This window comes from Theropithecus gelada, chromosome 5 (assembly GCF_003255815.1).
Source record: "Theropithecus gelada isolate Dixy chromosome 5, Tgel_1.0, whole genome shotgun sequence".
Classification (NCBI taxonomy): domain Eukaryota; kingdom Metazoa; phylum Chordata; class Mammalia; order Primates; family Cercopithecidae; genus Theropithecus; species Theropithecus gelada.
Window position 1 is genome coordinate 89,829,620 of NC_037672.1, and position 21,630 is coordinate 89,851,249.

Genomic DNA, 21,630 nt, shown 5'->3' on the forward strand with positions numbered 1-21,630 from the left:
TGTGCTATTAAACATTAGAACTTATTCTTTCTATCTGCATGTATGTTTGTACCCATTAACACACCTCTCTTTATCTCCCCCAATCCCCCCAAAAGACACACACCCATCCCAGCCACTAGTAACTATCATTCTACTTTCTACCTCCATGAGATCAACTTTTTCTAACTCCCCCATGAGTGAGAACATGTGATATTTTTGTCTTTCTGTGCCTGGCTTATGGGTACCTGTATTTAAGAAGTATAAATGGATTTGCATCAAGGAGATTAACTAGGAAAACTGAAACCATGAGAAGGAAAGAATTTCTAAGAGAAGCAGGGAGGAAAAATAGAAGTGAAGATGAAAAGGTACAACACGGTAAGAGACTTAAGGAAAAATAGAAACACAGGAAAAACAACACTGACATAAATATTAGGGCTCAAGTGAATTTTATTTTATGATACAGTTGATAGAAGAGTATAGAAAATAGAAGAAAGGGAAAGATAGAATAGACGAAAGGAAAACATAGATATAAAGAGATTTCTGTAAAAGGTTTTGACCTTTTACTTAGTAGATAATTTTTTGGGTGACAACTCTGTTTATCTGGTGATAAAGCATAACTCCAAATGGTCAGCAACATCTTTAATTTGAAGGAAACAGGTCCCAAGGAAGCGTTTTCTAAAACAGATATGCTGGCACAGTACAGTGGCAAGAGCTTCATGAAGAAAGGGGTTCCTTGGTGAAATCAGTTTGGAGAATGCTGCATATTACATTCTTCTTCTTAAAAGATTCCCATGCACAGTAGAGGATTAGAAGAAGACCTGTTAAACTCACTCTTACCTCAGTGTTTTCCAGGCCTGTCTGACCATAGGACTCATTTTCACTCTAAATTATACTGACATCCTATAGAGTTATTGACAAGAGGGTAGGTTCAATATCAGAAAACCTGGGTTTGAACCTTCACTCCAACATATACTAGCTATGTGACCTGGGGCAGATTACTTAATAATAACCTTAAGCCTCAACTTCTCCCTGTGTGAAATGAGTTTAATAATGTAAAGTTTTGGCACAATGTCAGGTACATGGTAAATGCTGGATTAAGTACCAGTTATTAGTACATTTCAGAAGATATTTTGGGAAACCTATGAACATCCTAAGCTTTCTGCCAAATTATCAATAAAAAGTATTGTTATGCCATCATTCTTAGAACATCTAGAAGAAATATATTTTTCCAATCAAAGAAAATTAGGGAGTTTTTCCTTTATTTTTCTTTCCCTGCCTCCTCCCCCAAACTTTTTCTTCCAGTTAGGAAATTTCAAATCAAACTAAGAAAAAACAGAAGTTAGTCACATCAGAGCAAGTCAATGATTTGCAACAAAGAGGTGTCATAAGCAACAGTCTATAGTATAGACAAATAGATCTTGGATCAAAGATAACCATTTCTAAGGTGAAGCTGCCTTAGAAAACCACAACTCTCTCACAGGCCAGTAAGACTGCGTTCATGCCAAACACAACAGTGGAATAGACAAAACGTGGTTTCGTGCCCTTGACTATTCAACTCAGAGAAAAAAAGTTTTCCTTACACAACCTGCCAACCCTGATCATGTACTAAGGGCCCTATGAGTCTGGATTGCTCCCTCTACCCATATGGCTTTCAGGAAGAATCTAAAACCTCATTCATGCTGTGGGGTTACTGCTCTGAATTATGTGCATTTGCATTCTAACATCCTTCAACTTCTTCAGTCTGAGTAAAATTCTAAAAGTGAAATGTCAGGAATTTGCTAATAAAGTGTGGAGTGGGGAGGCCTTCCTAGGCAGGGCTCCTGAAAGTAATTCTGTGGAAAGTAGATTCTCCAACCTCAGTGTCTTCTCTGGTTCTAAAGCCTTATTCCTAAGGGTGCGTGCAAGGTCCTTTGGGCCCTGCTTGGCATTTTCAACACCTTACTTAGGCAGCATCTGGATTTTCTCAGATCCATTCTCACTGTATGTTACACTGGGCAGGGAAACCTCCTGTTTGAAGCCTGAATGAGTTATTACACATTGCTAAGTCTGGGCTTCCAGGTGACAGTGCCAGGAAAGATTGATTCAACCCTCTATCAACATCATGGACTTACTATTATCTCCCAAACAAAATGTCATTAACAACCACTGCCCCATCTTTCATAAAGATCACAGATCTATCCCATAGGTACACACTGCCAAGGAGTGCTGAGAGCACTCTCTCCATAACTGAAAGTCTTTCTCACCATCCTATCTTCAGAGTCTAATGCAGTACTTGGAACACTACTTAATAAAGCACCAGCAAGTGCTTCCTAAATGAATGAATGATGAATGAACAAATAACGTTTTTCCATTCCAACTTCAAACTTGTGACCCAGGGAGCTGGGCCAATCCTAAGTCTATTATTCTAAAGACATGGTTCTGAAACCTGTTCCCTGGCCTAAGAAAACAGAAATAAGTAGGAGGAAAATGTCCTACTCAATCCTCAGCATCCCAACCCCAGAAATCAATTGTTGAAGTGTCCAATTCACAGAAATCAATTGTTGAAGTGTCTGATTCATCAAATGACAATTACTAAATAGTTTTGTAAGACATATTTTATCCCACATTTTAATACACTTATTTCCACTGTATCTCCAAAATTATGGCTTAAACTACATTGAAATAAACCTGTAACATAACCATTTATTACATTCATTTATTGCTTACCCAGCAAAGAATAGAGATAGCTGCTTGGTGTTGATAGGCAGTTGTCAATAATACTATAGAAAGTACGATGTTCATGCTGACACCCAGTAGGCAGTTTTTTAAGAGTAAAATTGTCCCATTGCATTTCATTTTGAAATAAGAAAATTAGCTCCTGCTTTATTTTTAAGGACTCTGCCCATGCTGTATTAAGTAAGGCCAATGCACTTCACTGCTTTGGTATTTAAGTGGCATATACTGAATGTCACTTACCTATAGGGGCTCCTGGGCTCATGTTTCAATGACTTCATGCGGTGTGTAACATTAGTTGTTTAAAAAGCTCCATAGCACCTTGCCTTTAATTATAGGCATGAAATTATTCAAAGCAATACTACTAAGAAATCTTCCACTCAACCCAAACGTTATAGAATGCTATTGGCAGCAATTCACCTCATGAAGGATTTGTGGAGTACTTAAAAGGAAATTAGAATGACCTGCAAATTGCATTTACTTAGGAATACAGCAGGTGGAGCACCCAGCTCTGGTCATGGGAGGTGCAAGAATTGATCTTATGAGCCTGTCCTTCTCCCTACACTCATTTTATTATTAATGATCCTAGGATTATAGGCTTAATAAATCTTTGTTAAAGGACTGAGTAATTCACCTGTGGCTGACATAATTGAGTTACACTCTATTTTGTACTTCATCATACTATTTTTCTACTATTACCTTTCAAAGTTTTTTATGTACTGGTATTTGCTCCATAAATTCATGTATTTAAATCCTTCAACTGATGTATAACATTTTCTCTTTTAATTTTGCTATACTTTTATTTTATTTATTTCTTCCATCATATCTGCTCTCTATGACACAAAAATCATCAAGGAATGCAACTGGACATGACATAAAACTCCATAAAAACCAGAGCCTTGTCCACCACTATATCCCTGGAAGTGTATATTATGGGTAGCACAGAGGAGGTATTCAATAAGACTATGAATGAATAAATGAACAATCAATAAATAGAAAAACTGATACTGTGTGTCATGAAGAAACAAAAAGAACAGGATAGAATCTCATTCTGAAATAAAAGTCAGTCTTGGAACAAGACTGAATAGTGTATTGGATGAACAGGTTCTTTACATATAAAGTTGACACACTTAGATTGCTGTGCTAAGTGAAATAATGTAAGTGAAAGCTCCACAAAAATGGTAAAACACTACTCAGAGAAAGTGTCTTGAACATGATAATGAGCTGTGAATAAAATATAGCTAGCAATTAAGGCTACAATATGGAATTGCAGCAATCCCATGGTCTTCCTCAGAGCAGAGTGCAGTAAGTATTTCTGAATGAATTTATGGTCCTGGTTTGGCCCACAGACATTGATATGGTTTGGTTCTGTATCCCCATCCAAATCTCATCTCAAATTGTAATCTCCATGTGTCGAGGGAGGGACCTGGTGGGAGGTGACTGGATCATGGGGGCAGTTTCCCCCATGCTGTTCTCCTGATAGTGAGTTCTCACAAGATATGATGGTTTAAAAGTGCTTGGCAGTTCCCTCCTTGCCTCTCTCTCCTGCCACCTTGTGAAGAAGGCACTTGCTTCTCCTTTACCTTATGCCATGACTGTAAGTTTCCTGAGGCTTCCCAGCCGTGTGGAATTATGAGTCAATTAAAAAACCTCTTTCTTTATAAATTACTCAGTCTAAGTAGCTCTTTATAGCAGTGTGAAAATGGATGAATACAGAGATTATAGATGGGTAAAGGACATTATTGAACTTGGGACTGTGGAAGGAAAGCATTTTATTGCAAATAACTAATAGTTACAAAAGCACTTTTTAAATGTTATTATTAGATGTTAAGCCGAAAATAGAAACTAACATTTACCCAGGTTACAAAATAAGAGCTTTTCATTTTTTGAAGTCTCTAAGGGTAAGGTATATCCCCAGATAAAATGAGTATAGGTCAGTCAGTCTCCTTTGGCTCTGTGGATTCTTTCCAAAAATTTTCCAGACTATTTAGCTTTCCTTGTGTAGTTACAGCTCAAATTAGAAACTTAAGAAACAGCAAGTGGCCAGGCAGGGTAGAAAGCAAATAAAGTGAGCTACCTGTGCCTTTTTCCAAGTCGGAATATGTGCTTGGCTCCTGAAAAAAAAATCTGGTATGTAGGCATTCTCATTACTTAGTGAGATATTAGTGAGGACCTTTTAACATATAACACACAGTAACTGTTTCATGGTTTTAATATATACTTGAAATTTCCAGAAATGCGACCACTGTGTAAATCAGGGCAAGACTATAAGTTTTTCTTGTTTAAAACGTCAGCAAGAGTTTCCCACCACTTCAGAAAGTCACATCCAATGACAACACCATGATTTTCTGTTGCCAATACACACATTTTTCTTCATTTGTAGCTGGTGGCTCTACACTCAGGTTCAGCCATCTAATGACTTAATTTTTTCTTCCAGAGTGGTTATACACAAGCTTTTTTATTGAAATAAATTTTATTTTATTAAAAATTGCCTTCTTGAATCTCAGCTGGTCCACCCGAGACCCCTTGAGCACCAACCCTAGTCCCCCGCACGGCCCCTTATTCGCTCCGACAAGATGAAAGAAACAATCATGAACCAGGAAAAACTCGCCAAACTGCAGGCACAAGTGCGCATTGGTGGGAAAGGAACTGCTCGCAGAAAGAAGAAGGTGGTTCATAGAACAGCCACAGCAGATGATAAAAAACTTCAGTTCTCCTTAAAGAAGTTAGGGGTAAACAATATCTCCGGTATTGAAGAGGTGAATATGTTTACAAACCAAGGAACAGTGATCCACTTTAACAACCCTAAAGTTCAGGCATCTCTGGCAGCGAACACTTTCACCATTACAGGCCATGCTGAGACGAAGCAGCTGACAGAAATGCTACCCAGCATCTTAAACCAACTTGGCGCAGATAGTCTGACTAGTTTAAGGAGACTGGCCGAAGCTCTGCCCAAACAATCTGTGGATGGAAAAGCACCACTTGCTACTGGAGAGGATGATGATGATGAAGTTCCAGATCTTGTGGAGAATTTTGATGAGGCTTCCAAGAATGAGGCAAACTGAATTGAGTCAACTTCTGAAGATAAAACTTGAAGAAGTTACTGGGAGCTGCTATTTTATATTATGACTGCTTTTTAAGAAATTTTTGTTTATGGATCTGATAAAATCTAGATCTCTAATATTTTTAAGCCCAAGCCCCTTGGACACTGCAGCTCTTTTCAGTTTTTGCTTATACACAATTCATTCTTTGCAGCTAATTAAGCCGAAGAAGCCTGGGAATCAAGTTTGAAACAAAGGTTAATAAAGTTCTTTGCCTAGTAAAAAAAAAAAAAAAAAAAATTGCCTTCTTTTTTCTGCTTTATATTATAGTTAGGGTACTATGTTCATTGCTTAAAATTATATGTGCACAAAAATGATTATATTAACTTTGATTTTCATTTCATATTCAGAATAAAACACTTGTTATAAAAGGGAACATTGAGTCTGTAGGGTTAAGAGAGGCACTACTAGTATCCAACCTCCTCACCCTATGATAAAAACAAGACTCAGAGAAGTGAAGTAACTTGCTCAATGCCACAAAGCAAGCTGATGACCAAGTCATGACTAGTAGTTACCTAGGCAGATAGTGCTCCTTCCAGCACACTGCATTGCTTCAAAGTGATGACTATGTAAATATGCAAAGAGGGCAAAAAATTCAACTCATACTTCAGAATGAGGTGGTGACCATTAGACTCAAGGGGCAGGCACTGAAGAGGCCCTACAAACCTCCAGCACTGAGGTAAGGTGCTTTAGATAAGCTGTTTGTTTTGTTTTCACCTGAAAAGCATCAGGTACTGGTTCTGGCACTGAGCTTATGCAAAACTGAGCTGAGGCCAATTCAATGTCTCTCTCAAAGGTATATGGAGAAAGTAGATGTTTGTGAGGCTTGTGTTTAAGGCTGGCTTAAAAGTGAAAAAAGGCAGAAAGAACATTACTTATTGCAAGAAAGCAACATTCTATTCTCATTTTGAACGTGAAGTTTCAAAAGTATTTGACAGTGAAGAAGTCAAGGGATATATACTCAATTTAATATCAGTAAATGCTGCCCCTAGTTTGGGCCTTGAGTTTTAATAGTTTTCATCAGACAGAGTTCAACAGGTCTGAATTTGCAAATAACTAGGTAGAACAGATGAAGAGCATGTCCCAAGAAACTTTTATATATAACACACGCATTAAAACAGTTTGAAATATTCCCAGGAGATATGCATGAGGTAATCAACATTTATCTCAATGCTGGCTTCTAATCAAATCACTGTTCTACATTTATGGAACGAGGAAATTTTCTCAACTAAGTAGCTTTGACGTTCATTGCTCAACTAAACCAAATTGGGCACTCTCAAAATCAGAACAGAAAAACAAGATAACTAATAAATATAATTAGTGGGCTAATATATAAAGAAAATATATCTTAAATTATCTTCTACACTTAGTCTTAAGTCACTGCTACTAACATGAGCTCCCCAACCTGAGATTAGGGCTCTCTTCCAAACCTTAAAAGGAAACTGAAACACTTAATACTGGTTTTGAGCTAAAGCTGATACCAACAATTATACTTAATGATCCATCTACAAACTAAAATGATTCATCTTTTCTTTTAGCCTCAGCATGGTAAACGCTTTCCACTTCGGTTCACATAGTTCCCATAAAAGAGCCTAGTGTTTTGGGATGGAAATCCTGACCCTTTGTAATGGACTTTGCTTCGAATGAATATGATCCTAAATGCCTATACAATCATTTTTATGAAATTAATGGAATTAGTATCTATAAAATAAAATAGAATGCAATATATCTAAAGTTACACATGTGTCAAGCCAAAACATTTAACTCTCTGTGTGGAGCGATACACAGAATTGTCTTTTGACATTATCTTAAGTGAGGTCTGAGGCAGACACAGAAGGCAGATGGAGGCACCGGAGAAGGCAGCTGTTTCCACACACTGGGGCAAAGGAGCAGGTCTGGTGGTTTTAAAATCCTAGGGAGAAAAATAAACAGTTCATTATTATGGTCACTTTCTTCAATTTTCTTTTGGAAGCACCTAAATGAAAGAGGCAGTTAATCTAGGTTTATGGCAATGAAGCCTCTTGGTTGGAAGCTCCTTCTACATGACCCATGGGTCCTGCCAAGGTGCTATCAGCCAGAGGCCCAGACATGAAAGGTGTGAGGAGCAAGAAAAAGATGCTCCCTAGGAAGCAAAACATTCATTTTGCTGCTCAGTGCTAAGTACTAGAAGGAGTATTAAAAAGCAGAAAATTTGATCCATCTGACCTAATCCCACTTACTTGGCAATCCACATCTTATTGGAGAAGGACTCCGACTTCGAGACATCTGGAAAATGTAAAAGAATAATGTGAATTATACAGTAGATAGAGCTCAAAAGATTAATTCTTTTGGCATATTTTTTTCCCCTAAAACCAACCAAATAGCTTGCTCTGAGGCACTTTAGCACTATGATTTTTCACCCTAAGGTTGACTATTGTAATTCTTTTTAGACTTCTGAAGTATGTGAACACTCAATTTGGTTTAAATTATATTATTAGTTAAAAGCTGGGTTCATTGGCCTAAGAGCAGCCATACTGAAGTCAAATCTCACAAATTAAAGCTAAAATGATGATATAATCTCTGGAAGATTCTTTATAAAAATTATAAGTCATAAACTCTGCTCTATTAAGAAGGGTCACCAGGCAACCAAAAAATCATCATCTTTCAAATCTCATCTTTACTTTCACTAAGTAGAAGGTACTGCACTGGAACCACAAGTCTCTGACATAGCCGATCAGGAGTAAGTGGCTACAAGCATCATCCTTCCTCTGAGCTTTCAAACACTCTAGATAAATAGATGCTGATAAAGATGGAATCCATTCTGAATGAATCAAGACCCCACATAAGCAAAAATAAACCTGACTAACCAAAAATATTTGTATTTTATTTTTCAGGTATACCCAGTTTTGTTGTGGCAAGGGGATGATGGAAACAGATAGAAAGTTGGCTGCAGTCACACCTTTGAAATTAGATTTTATTCTCATCTAAAGTTTAAATTAATGTGTTCTTTCTGAGCACAACATAAGAAAGAGAAGGTATAAGGGATTCTCACAGAGGACATTGCCTATGAATAAGCCTTTCAATGGGATTTCGGAGTTAGAATTTGCCATGGCTATTGCACAATAAGTATCTAATGGTATTTTCTTCTGATATGCCATTTCCCCTTACAATGGGGAATTGTGGTTCTCTCAGTATCACGCTCCCAAGGTTTCTTTTTTATTTAACAGTCCACTAACTGCACTATTGTTTTGCTTTTACTTACCATAAATACTTACTCATGAAAAAGGATAATGAAGCTATATGAAATCTCCAAGAGCAAAAGGATTGTGTTAGATGCATGACTTTTCCATTTGCCTATCATTTTTTAGTTCATTTTCTTCACCTGAATATTCCTTCCCAATTTCCTAGCCCATTGAAAGCCACCCATTCTAAAACACCAAATTAAATACTACCTCCCCCATGAATGCCTTCTTCATGATCAAATCTGGGAGGAATCTCTATCTCATCTAATGACTCTAGCCCTTTCTGCTTCTTTTATTGACTATCATATTGTATCATAGTATGGATGTATTGATTTGTTGACTGTATCACATTCAGCTAATCTGTTTAAATCATAATAATCTTTCTCTTTCCTATACTTTATTTTTCTTTTTAAGTTTAAGGGTACATCTGCAGGTTTGTTATATTGGTAAAACCTTGTCATGGGGGATTTTTGGAAAGATTTTCATCACCCAAATATTAAGCCTAGTACTGATTAGTTATTTTTCCCGATCCTCTCCCTCCTCCCACCATCCACTCTCTGGTGGGCCCCAGTGTCTGCTGTTCCCTCTTTGTGTACATGTGTTCTCATCATTTAGTGCCAACTTATAAGTGAGAAAGGTATTTTGTTTTCTGTTCCTGTGTTAGTTTGCTAAAGATAATGACCTCCAGCTCCATCCATGTTCCTGCAAAAGACACAATCTCGTGATCTTCCTATATTAAGGTCTATTCAGAGAAGATAACATGTTTTTGCCATTTTTGTGTCCCTCCCAAATGTAGCACCCATCAGATCCAGAAAGGATGTATGATAAGGAGCATGGGGGAGTCACTACAGATGCTCATTAAAGTCAGTAAGGGGGAGGAGATTCAAGATGGCCAAATAGGAATAACACTGGTCTGCAGCACCCAGCGAGATCAACACAGAAGGCAAGTGATTTCTGCATTTCCAACTGAGGTACCCAGTTCATTTCACTGGGACTGGTTGGACCGAGGGTGTAGCCCGCGGAGGGCGAGCGGAAGCATGGTGGGGCGTCGCCTCACCTGGGAAGTGCAAAAGGCCAGGGAATACTCCCCCTACCCAAGGGCAGCCTCAGGGTCTGAGCCTGAGGAACTCGGGCACAGATACTGCGCTTGTCCCACGGTCTTCGCAACCCGCAAACCAGGCGATTTTCTCCAGTGACTACCTCACCAGGGCCCTGGGTTTCAAGCACAAAACCGGGCAGCCAATTGGGCAGACACCAAACTAGTTGCAGGGGCTTTTGTTTGTTTGTTTGTTTTTCATACTCCAGTGGCGTCTGGCACACCAGGGGGACAGAACCATTTACTCCCCTGGAAAGGGGGCGATGAAGCCAGGGAGCCAAGGGGTCTGGCTCAGCGGGTCCCACCCCCACCGAGCCCAGGAAACTAAGATCCACTGGCTTGAAATTCTGGCTGCCAGCACAGCAGCAATCTGAGATCCACCTGGGACAGTCAAGCTTGGTGGGAGGAGGGGTGTCCGCCATTGCTGAGACTAGAGTAGACGGTTTTATGGCCACAGTGTAAACAAAGCTGCTGGGACGTTCAAACTGGGTGGAGCACACTGCAGTTCAGCAAGGCTGCTGTGGTCAGACTGGCAGATTGCTCCTCTTTGGACAGGACATCTCTGTAAAAAAGGCAGCAGCCCTAGTCAGGGGCTTATAGCAGACTTAAGCATCCCTGCCTGATGACTCTGAAGAGAGCAAGGAACCTCCCAGCACAGCATTTGAGCTCTGCTAAGGGTCAGTCTGCCTTCTCAAGTGGAGCCCTGACTCCTGTGTATACTGACTGGGAGACATCTCCCAACTGGGGCCAACAGACACCTCATACAGGAGAGCTATGGCTGGCATCTGGCAGATGCCACTCTAGATCGAAGCTTCTAGAGGAAAGAACAGGCAGCAATCTTTGCTGCTCTGCAACCTCTGCTGGTGATACCCAGGCAAAGAGGGTCAGAAGTGGACCTCCAGCAAACTCCAGCAGGCTGACAGCAGAGGGACCTGAGTGTTAAAAGGCAAAGAAACAAACAGAAAGGATTAGTACGTCCACTCAAAGGCTCCATCCAAAGGTCACCAATATCAAAGACCAAAGGTAGATAAATCCACAAAGATGGAGAAAAACCAGTGCAAAAGGCTGAAAATTCCAAAAACCAGAATGCCTTTCTTCCTCCAAAGGATCACAACTCCTCGCCAGCAAGGGAATAAAACTGGATGGAGAATGAATTTGATGAACTGACAGAAGCAGGCTTCAGAATGTGGGTAATAACAAACAACTCCAAGCTAAAGGAGCACGTTCTAACCCAATGCAAGGAAGCTAAGAATCTTGATAAAAGGTTAGACGAATTGCTAACTAGAATAATCAATGTAGAAAAGAACATAAATGACCTGATGGAGCTGAACACAGCACAAGAACTTCGTGAAGACATGAAACAAGTAAGATCAGAGTAGAACTGAAGGACACAGAGACATGAAAAACTCTTCAAAAAATCAATGAATCCAGGAGCTGTTTTTTTTTAATCAACAAAATAGATATACTGCTAGCCAGACTAATAAAGAAGAAAAGAGAGAAGAATCAAATAGATGCAATAAAAAATGATAAAGGGGATATCATCACTGATCCCACAGAAATACAAACTACCATTAGAGAATACTATAAACACCTCTTCACAAATAAACTAGAAATTCTAGAAGAAATGGATAAATTCCTGGACACATACACTCTCCCAAGTCTAAGCCACAAAGAAGTTGAATCCCTAAATAGACCAATAACAAGTTCTGAAAGTGAGGCACTAATTAATAGCCTACCAACCAAAAAAAGTCCAGGACCAGATGGATTCACAGCAGAGGTACAAAGAGGAGCTGGTAGCACTCCTTCTGAAACTATTCCAAACAATAGAAAAAGAGGGAATCCTCCCTAACTCGTTTTATGAGGCCAGCATCATCCTGATACCAAAACCTGAAAGAGACACAACAAAAAAAGAAAATTTCAGGCCAATATGATGAACGTTGATGCGAAAATCCACAATAAAATACTGGCAAACCGACTCCAGCAGCACATCAAAACCTTATCCATCATGATCAAGCTGGCTTCATTCCTGGGATGCAAGGCTGGTTCAACATATGCAAATCAACAAACGTAATCCATGACATAAACAGAACCAATGACAAAACCCACATGATTATCTCAATAGATGCAGAAAAGACCTTTGATAAAATTCAACACCCCTTCATGCTAAAAACTCTCAATAAACTAGGTATCTATGGAACATATCTCAAAATAATAAGAGCTATTTATGACAAACCCACAGTCAATATCATGCTGAATGGTAAAAACTGGAAGCACTCCCTTTGAAAACCGGCACAAGACAAGGATGCCTTCTCTCACCACTACTATTCAACATAGTGTTGGAAGTTCTGGCCAGGGCAATCAGGCAAGAGAAAGAAATAAAGGGTATTCAATTAGGAAAAGAGGAAGTCAAATTGTCTCTGTTTGCAGATGACATGATTGTATATTTAGAAAACCCCATCGTCTCAGCCCAAAACCTCCTTAACCTGATAAGCAACTTCAGCAAAGTCTCAGGATACAAAATCAATGAGTAAAAATCACAAGCATTCCTATACACCAATAACAGACAAACAGAGAGCCAAATCATGAGTGAACTCACTTTCACAATTGCTACTAAGAGAATAAAATACCTAGAAATACAACTTACAAGGGATGTGAAAGACCTCTTCAAGAAGAACTACCAACCACTGCTTAAGGAAATCAGAGAGGACACAAACAAATGGAAAAACATTCCATGCTCATGGATAGGAAGAGTCAATATCGTGAAAATGGCCATACTGTCCAAAGTAATTTATAGATTCAATGCTATCCCCATCAAGCTACCACTGACTTTCTTCACATAATTGGAAAAAACTACTTTAAATTTCATATGGAACCAAAAAAGAGCCCTCCTAGCCAAGAAAATCCTGGGCAAGAAGAACAAAGCTGGAGGCATCATGCTACTCAACTTCAAACTGTACTACAAGGCTATAGTAACCAAGCATGGTACTTGTACCAAAACAGAGATATAGACCAATGGAACAGAACAAAGGCCTCAGAAATAAAACCTCACAGCTACAACCATCTGATCTTTGACAAACCTGACAAAAAAAAAAAGCAATGGGGAAAAGATTCCCTATTTAATAAATGGTGTCGTGAAAACTGGTTAGCCATATGCAGAAAACCGAAACTGGACCCCTTCCTTATACCTTTTACCAAAATCAACTAAAGATGGACCAAACACTTAAATGTAAGACCTAGGACCACAAAAATCCTAGAAGAAAACCTGGACAATACCATTCAGGACATAGGCATGGGCAAAGCCAAAATTAACAAATGGGATCTAATAAACTAAAGAGCCTTTGCACAGCAAAAGAAACTATCATTAGAGTGAACAGGCAACCTACAGAATGGGAGGAAATGTTTGCAGTCTCTCCATCTGACAAAGAGCTAATATCCAGGATCTACAAAGAACTTAAACACATTTACAAGAAAAAAAACAACCCCATCAAAAAGTGGGTGAAGGATATGAACAGACACTTCTCCAAAGAAGACATTTATGCAGCCAACAGACATATGAAAAACAAGCTCATCATCACTGATCTTTAGAGAAATGCACATCAAAACCACAATGAGATACCATCTCATGCCAGTTAGAATGGCAATCATTAAAAAGTCAGGAAACAACACATCCTGAAGAGGTTGTGGAAAAATAGGAACGCTTTTACACTGTTGGTGGGAGTATAAATTAGTTCAACCATTGTGGAAGAGATTGTGGCAATTCCTCAAGGATCTGGAACTAGAAATACCATTTGACCCAGCAATCCCATTACTGGGCATACACCCAAATGATCATAAATCATTCTACTGTAAAGACACATGAACCCATACATTTATTGCGGCACTACTCACAAAAACAAAGACTTGAAACCAACCCAAAATGTCCATCAATGATAGAATGGATTAAGAAAATGTGGGACATATACACCACAGAATACTATGCAGCCATAAAAGTATGAGTTTATGTCCTTTGCAGGGACATGGATGAAGCTGGAAACCATCATTCTCAGCAAACTATCACAAGATCAGAAAACCAAACACTGCATGTTCTCACTCATAAGTGGGAGTTGAACAATGAGAACACATGGACACAGGGAGGGGAACATCACACACTGGGGCCTGTCGGGGAGTAGGGGCCTAGGGGAGGGATAACATTAGGAGAAATACCTAATGTAGGCGACGGGTTGATGGGTACAGCAAGCCACCAGGGCACGTGTATACCTATGTAACAAAACTGCATGTTCTTCACATATAACCCAGAACTTAAAAGTATAAAAAAAAGAAAAAAGTCAGTAAGGAAGCTGAGTCTCATCAACTGTGGAGTTTTTGGTTTTGTTTTTGTTTTGCTGAGGAAGTTTTGCAACTTTGGGGCTACAGCTGCATGCTAGAAGCAGTTTCAGAAAAGTATGTAGGGTTGCCGAATGTGATTCTCCTTCTCTACTACTCTCTCTAAAACAAGGTTGAACAAATATTTAAATAATTATTATTTGGGGAACAGCACATTGTTAGCCTTCCTGTTGCCCACATGTCTTGTTCTAACCCTGTATTCAAAAGGCACTGACTAAATATGTGTTGAATAAATTAATAGTGGTGCATCATAATTTTTTAAATTATTTTGGGGGGGTTGTTTTGTTTTGTTTAAGACAGGGTCTCACTCTCTCACCCAGGCTAGAGTGCAGTGTGGTACAATCACAGCTCACTGCAGCCTCGACCTCCCTGGGATCAGGTGATTCTCCCAGCTCAGCCTCCTAAGTAGCTGGGACTACAGGTACATGCCACCATACCTGGCTAATTTGCGGGGGAGTTTTTTGTTATGCCCAGCTAATTTTGGGGAGGATTTTTGTTTTGTTTTGTAGGGACGATGTTTCCCCATGTTGCCATAGCTGGTCTCAAACTCCTGGGCTCAAACAATCCTCCCACCTCAGCCTGTGAAAGTGCTAGAGTTACAGGTGTGGGCGACCCTACTCAGCCCATAATCATGTTTTTAGGGATGTTATCTTCATAGTTTTCATGATGTTTTTGCTGTTCTTTTTTTCTTTAACAGAAGTATTAGCAATCTTTCCAAAAACTAATACACACAAAAAACCTTATTTTTTCTAATTTGAAGTTGAAGATATATTAATACCTGCAATGCCATTTATAAGGTATTGAAATCCAGACCATCTGAGCAATTTCTCGAAACTCATACACAAATTTCTAGAGGAACCAGGGACTTGTTCCAAGATCAGTTGACCAAGGTATCCCGTTCACTCTTTAGTCCACTATCTGATATCTAATAGCCCATTTCATCCAAAGATAAAAATAAAACTATGAAATACATAAAATCTACTATTCTTTGAACTAAGAAAGAAAGATAAAACTACCTCTACTTCTTTCTAGAATAATAAATTCTTTAGCTTACAGTAATATAAAAATCAGTTTGGAGCTAGCATTATTGCAACAGGTTCTCTTTCCACCTGTAGACTTATAATCATCTCTTTTGTACTGCTGAAGCAAAAACAAAAAAAAATGCCAACCATAGACGAATTTTGTATAAAAATGATTAGATAGATATGTACCGTGCTTAAACCAATTTGGCTACGGGGGCAAATGGGACTTAAACTCCTGCTTCGACATCGACTTAGAGATCGCACCGAATTCCACTTAAAAAAGAGAGAGAAAGAGAGAGACATAGTCAGGAGTTTGTGAAAACTGTCATGGCTTAAAACAACATGCATATCCCACAGAGTAAGAATCTTACTGATATGATTACACTTGCCCATTACTGATCATCTGCACAAGCTACACTCCTTTCACTTCTTATTGCTGCCCAATATGTGGCAATAACTTCAGTGTACTTTTTAAATAGAATCTCATTACAATGAACCTTGGGATACCCTGGTATTTGATGCCAGTAGAATGTTTTTGTGAGTAAGCTATTGGAAATTACATAGGAGTTTGTTAGTGCTGGAGAATGTAAGCTCCATGTGGATAGAGATTTGTATCTGTTTTATTTATTGCTAAATCTCTAGCATATAAATACAGTGTTTGGGTCATAAATAACTATTGAATAAATAAATATCATTGGATGAATGAATGAAACACCACTACTGCCTATCTGCTTTCTAACTAAATGAATAAGGAGAAAGCTATATTCACTAAAATGATATTTTACTGGTAAAATCCTTAAAATTTCCCTTAATTCAACCCCTTTCTTTTCCAAATTCTTTATTTTAGGAAGAACTTCCTATTATTTTGTTTTAGGGTTTAAGCTTGGACAAATGTTCATGATAAGCTTGATGGGAGAGAAGAAGGAAGTTAAAAGGCAATTGCTATTTGATGTAAAACATAAGAATAGTGGGTATTTCTTCTCCCTCCTTTCCAAACTGCACTGCAGACAAGATCTTCTTAACAGAGAGTGACTGCTGTAGGAGCAAGAAGTATGTTTTATTGTAGAACATGTGTAGCTGTCAGGTCAATAAAACCCAATATATATTTCTATGGGCTCGACCTTTTTTTTTTTTTTTTTTTTTGACGGGATCTCAGGCCAGGTGTTGTGGCTCATGCCTTTGATCCCAGCACTTCACGAGGCTGAGGTGGGTGGATCATGAGGTCAGGAGTTTGAGACCAGCCTGACCAACTTGGTGAAACCTCGTCTTTACTAAAAATATGAAAATTAGCTGGGTGTGGTGGTATGCACCTGTAATCCCAGCTACTTAGGAGGCTGAGGCAGGAGAATCGCTTGAACCCAGGAGTCGGAGGTTGCAGTGAGCTGAGATCATGTCACTGCACTCCAGCCTGGGCAACAGAACGAGATTCCATCTCAAAAAAAAAAAAAAAAAAAAAGACAGGATCTTACTCTGTCACCTAAGCTGGAGTGCAGTGGCACAATCATGGCTCACACAGCCTCAACCTCTCCAGCTCAAAAAATCCTCCCTCCTCGGCCTCCCAAGTAGCTGGTACTACAGGTATGCACCACCATGCCCAGCTAATTTGTTTATTTTTTGTAGAGATGAGGTCTTGCTATGTTGCCCAGGCTTGTCTCAAACTCCTCAAACAATCCTCCTGCCTTGGCTTCCCAAAGTGCTAGGATTACAGGTGTGGGCCACTGCGCCCAGCTAAGGGCTCAACATTTATGGAACAAAACATTTTAAGATAGTATTCACTGTAATGGGATTTTTAAGCTACAAAAACCCTTTTCTTAAGTTCTTTTAAAATAAAATATTCCCCTTCTCCACTGTATGTATGAAAGCTGCCGTAAAGCACTTCCCCTATTTTTCAGTTCAAGGAGAACAGGAACAGAGATCAGCCAGCTGTGCGATGGTACATCATTCTGGACTAAGGGGCTTCACTTAACTCTTTCTAGGAAAGACAGGAGTAAAACTACATAACATAAACTATGCAGAATATCCAAGCACCACCAGTTCCATCACCCAATCCCCACTACAACACGTACACACCCACAGGCTCACATATGGAACCTAAGACTCCATTTTAAAGGCTGTTCAAGTATTTAATATTCTGTAGGTTCAAAACGTTCTATAGCCAGTGGATATAGGAAGCAACCTTCTCAAACTGATTCATTCCTCTCTCCCACCTCCTCTGCTCTCTTTGTCTCCATCCCCCCACTCCATACACATCATACCAAGGAGAGAAAAACAGGGCACATTAACAGTTTCTCAAAATAGAGAATTGTCACTAAAAATTTGGCAAATCACTTCCTGAAAGTTAATTGATTTTAAATGCTTAGGATTATGGAAATCCTCCTATAAGATAACTTCAAAGGGCTTTGTTTTTAAAATATCATAGTAATTCTAAGATGGAGGAGGTAAACATGACTGATTCCATCTTCTAAATAAAACAAGAAGTAAAGAAATTACTTCTAGGAAATTATGCAGAATTATGGAAAAATCAAAGAAAAGAATCAGTTCTTTTCGAGATCATCGCCATCCTCTCCTTTGTATGAAATCTTATCAACTTTTTATAAACTTCTTTTATAGAATCTCTGGGTTTATAAATGTTCTCGAACTTGTGAATCAAACACTTGGGATGAACTGTCACTATGCAAGGCCACCGTACAAAAGCCCCTCTCCTGGTGACAGCTTCTCCCTTCATGATGACACAGTCATTCTCCATGAGAGCAGGCCACACGTGATAGAGGACTAAGGGAGCCGTGAAATCCGAGTCGTAGCTGCGGCGGTATCTGTTTTCAATACACAAAACAAGAAAGAGAAGTTAAGCAATTATGGAGCATGTCTAGGGGAAAACATCAGTGTGAATTTTCATTTTGCATTATGCTCAGATCCAAGTAAATATAGAACAAATTCTGTTATTAAAGAATGTTTGTGGCCTCTTAGAACAGGAAGTAATGATAACTGGGACCCAGCATGGATGCACTAAGACCAAATCATGTCAAACTAATTGTTTTCCTTCTCTTCTCAGGATTACAAGAGTTGCAATTCAGGGGAATTCTAAAGACATAGACTAGCTATCTGAAGTCCCATCAGGCTTCCCATAGAATTTTTCATGTTGTCTTTCTGGACAAAATAAAAGAAATATAGGAGGATGATTAACTTAAGTAGGTGGATTGGAAACTAATTCAATGATCATATCCAAAGAGGGGTAACTAATGGATTAACAGAAACCCAAAGGAAGATGCTGAGGGCTCTCTCTCAATATTGTGATAAGTTATCATGTTTATGAATAAGTTGTATGAAATATAGAAAACATGCTCAAAGATGCAGGTGGTTAGCTAAAAAAAAAAAAAAAAAAAAAACAGATGACATTAAAAACAGCTCAGCAAGCTGGAACAATAAGCTGAATTTAATAAGATAAAATAAAATGTGAATACATATGAGGTCCTATAATTGAGTCTAAAAAGTATTTGCACAAATAGAGGAGACATATGGTTTAGTCACAGTACAAGTAAAAATACAGCAGATTTCAGTAGTACTCAAAATGAATAAACACTGTCAGAAAGCTAAAAAAGAAAGAAAGAGAAAGCTACTGCAAGTTAGCTGAATTAATGGAGAATAAGAATAAAAAGGGTGTTAGTCCCTCTAGGCTGGTCAGTTCACTTTCTTTAAAAGGTGCACAGACCAAGACAATGAATCTATTTGTCAAGAAGTCCTAAACCTACTTCATATGAAGAAAACCTGAAGTCCTGAGGCCAGAAGGAGGAGGATTTGAGTAATTGCTTTCAAATGCACAAAAGGCTGCCAGGGTGAAAAAGGGTTAGCCTTGTTCTGTGAAGTTCTAGAAGTAGAACCAAATCCAATCATTGTTAGAAAATCCAATTCCAGCTGCACAGATGTCCAGGCACACAGGCCAGAGAATACCCTAGAAGCTTCACATTCCCTCTGGTTAAAGGCATGTCAGCAAGAGACCCTACAGAAGTCTTTGACATGTGCAGAATCCTTAAACTAAAAAGTTGAATGGTTCTGAGTGGAACTATCAATCCTCTAAAGGAGAAAGGAATAAAGGAGACAAATGAAGATAATGTGCCCTGTAAGGAAACCAAAAAGACCCAACTGCAGTGTAATGTCCTAATATCAACTCTTCCATGAGTTGATCCATGTTGGAGAAACTAGAAGCAGGGCAATGGCAAGAAAATATGACATGCTATAAGGCAATTGGAAAGTTCATTATTGTTGTGATTTGCATAAGTGAAAGAAAGTGAATGATTCTGAGTGGTACTATCCATCCTCCCTCATCAGCAAACTTGCAGGAATGCTGGGCATAACTTTACAACCTGAACAAAAACCCAGAGCGAATATTTCCTGGGCACTCACTTCATGCTTTATGCACAGCATCCTAAGTGCTTTGTCTGAATTATCTCAACTAACCTTCTACGACCCTAGGAAGTAGGCATTATTATTTCCCCCACTGGATAGAGAAGAAAGTAAGAAATAGAAAAATTAGGTGGCTTGCCTAGCATTATACAGCTAATAGGTGGTGGAGCTGAAATTTGAACCCAAGCAGCTTGAGGCCAGAGCCTGTGTTCTTAACCACTAGCTTGATTTCTTCCCAGATAATCTCCAGCTATAACCTGTGATCTCAAGAAATCACAATACAATGTTTTAAATTAGTTTAATGTCTTTTAATTTATAAGGGAATATTTCTCTTGTAAAAGCTGGTAGCAATCTATTGGTCCTAGACAATGGAGTCAAGAGCATTAATTTTCAAACATTAGTGTGCATACGGAACACCTGGGTGGTTGTTAAATTGCAGATTCCTGAGCCCCATCTTAGACCTACTGCATAAAACATCAGGATATGTAATCCAGGAATGTGTATTTTTAACAAGTACTTTGAGTAATTCTGATGCAGGTGATCCACACATCATACTTTGAGAATCCTGGGCTGAGTAATGCAATAAAAACCAATAGAAAGTAATGCATATTTGTATTTATAGAGCATCTTTTAAAAAATGTTCTAGATAGGCTCCAAGTCCTCACTAGTTCTCCCCCAAAGACCAATACGTTATGTTCAATGGAAAATAACTCCAGGAGTGGGTCCTGCCCTGGAATACAGAGAAGTATATGGTAGGGCCTGGAAATCAGGTAGTGTCTGTTAATTTCTCCACCCAGAGTTCTTTTCCCTACATTGTTCTCAGGAAACAGACAAGACAATGTACTCATGATGAATCCCTTAGCTTCTGCTCCTCTGTCTCTTACTTGCAATCATTAAAAACTTCTCCATCTGCCCCATATGCAATATCTAGGGGTGGTTCTAAGGCCTGCATTGCAAAGGCAATGCAACATATCTCCTGGATGAAGTCACTGAGAAGGCAAAAGTCGACGACAGGAGGGAATGAAATCTTGGGATTGACATTCATGGCTCGGATCACATCCTGAAAAACAAAAGATGGCATCACTTTGTTATCAGCTCGTGACAAAAACACTCTAACATCCTAAGAATATTAGGACTGATGGGAGGTGGGAAAAGAGAATGTGAGCCAAAACAAGTTAAAGCAGAGAAACAGTGCATGTGCTAAAAGGAGAAAGATGTTGCCACCCATTCACAGGGAAGGAGGAAAGAGGACACAGAGTAGAAACGACACAGTAAAAGCCAAGAGAGTCCTAAAAAAGCAAGGAAAAAAACCTTCTGTGGCTTTTATTTATCATTGCCTTATTTTTCTATTCTGGGCAAGGGTATGATGTGCCAACACAGAACTCTGAATTGTTCATAATCCGTAACAATCATTATAATAGTTTGCTTTTACTGAGTGTTAACTATGTGCCAAGTCTTGTGCTAAGCAAATTGCCTACTTTCTTTCATTTAATGTTCTCAGTGACTCTAGGGGTAATGAACATTTTTACTCCCACTGAAATATTAGAAAACTAAAGCACACAGAGATTAAGTAAATGTGTAAGATCACACAGCTAGTAAGTGTCACAGTCAGGAAGCAAATCCATACTTACTTTTCCCAAAATCCTTGCTCTTAAGTATTATGATATTCCATCTCCTGACCATAACAGCCTATCTAAAGAAACTCAGACAATTTT

General features: G+C 38.9%; 2 protein-coding genes across 4 annotated transcripts in view; one reads left to right on the forward strand and one right to left on the reverse strand.

Annotated features, from left to right (window-relative positions):
* The first annotated feature begins 5,192 nt into the window (after positions 1 to 5,192).
* Positions 5,193 to 6,032, forward strand: LOC112624643 (transcription factor BTF3). The gene has a single exon (XM_025385469.1). It carries the CDS (start codon positions 5,268 to 5,270, stop codon positions 5,754 to 5,756), a length of 489 nt encoding a protein of 162 aa, XP_025241254.1. The 5' UTR covers positions 5,193 to 5,267; the 3' UTR covers positions 5,757 to 6,032.
* An 834-nt stretch (positions 6,033 to 6,866) lies between these two features.
* SPATA18 (spermatogenesis associated 18) overlaps positions 6,867 to 21,630 on the reverse strand; it is a 45,164-nt gene continuing 30,400 nt past the window's right edge. For 2 of the 3 annotated variants that reach the window (XM_025385466.1, XM_025385465.1), the window contains 5 exons: positions 20,800 to 20,975; positions 18,204 to 18,327; positions 15,704 to 15,787; positions 8,012 to 8,057; positions 6,867 to 7,704 (listed from right to left, as the gene is read on the reverse strand). In XM_025385466.1, the coding sequence (XP_025241251.1) occupies positions 7,697 to 7,704; positions 8,012 to 8,057; positions 15,704 to 15,787; positions 18,204 to 18,327; positions 20,800 to 20,975 (438 nt within the window). In that variant the 3' untranslated portion in view covers positions 6,867 to 7,696. Of the gene's footprint in view, positions 7,705 to 8,011; positions 8,058 to 15,703; positions 15,788 to 18,153; positions 18,328 to 20,799; positions 20,976 to 21,630 lie in introns of all 3 variants that reach the window. The other variant, XR_003119450.1, reaches the window with a different exon arrangement.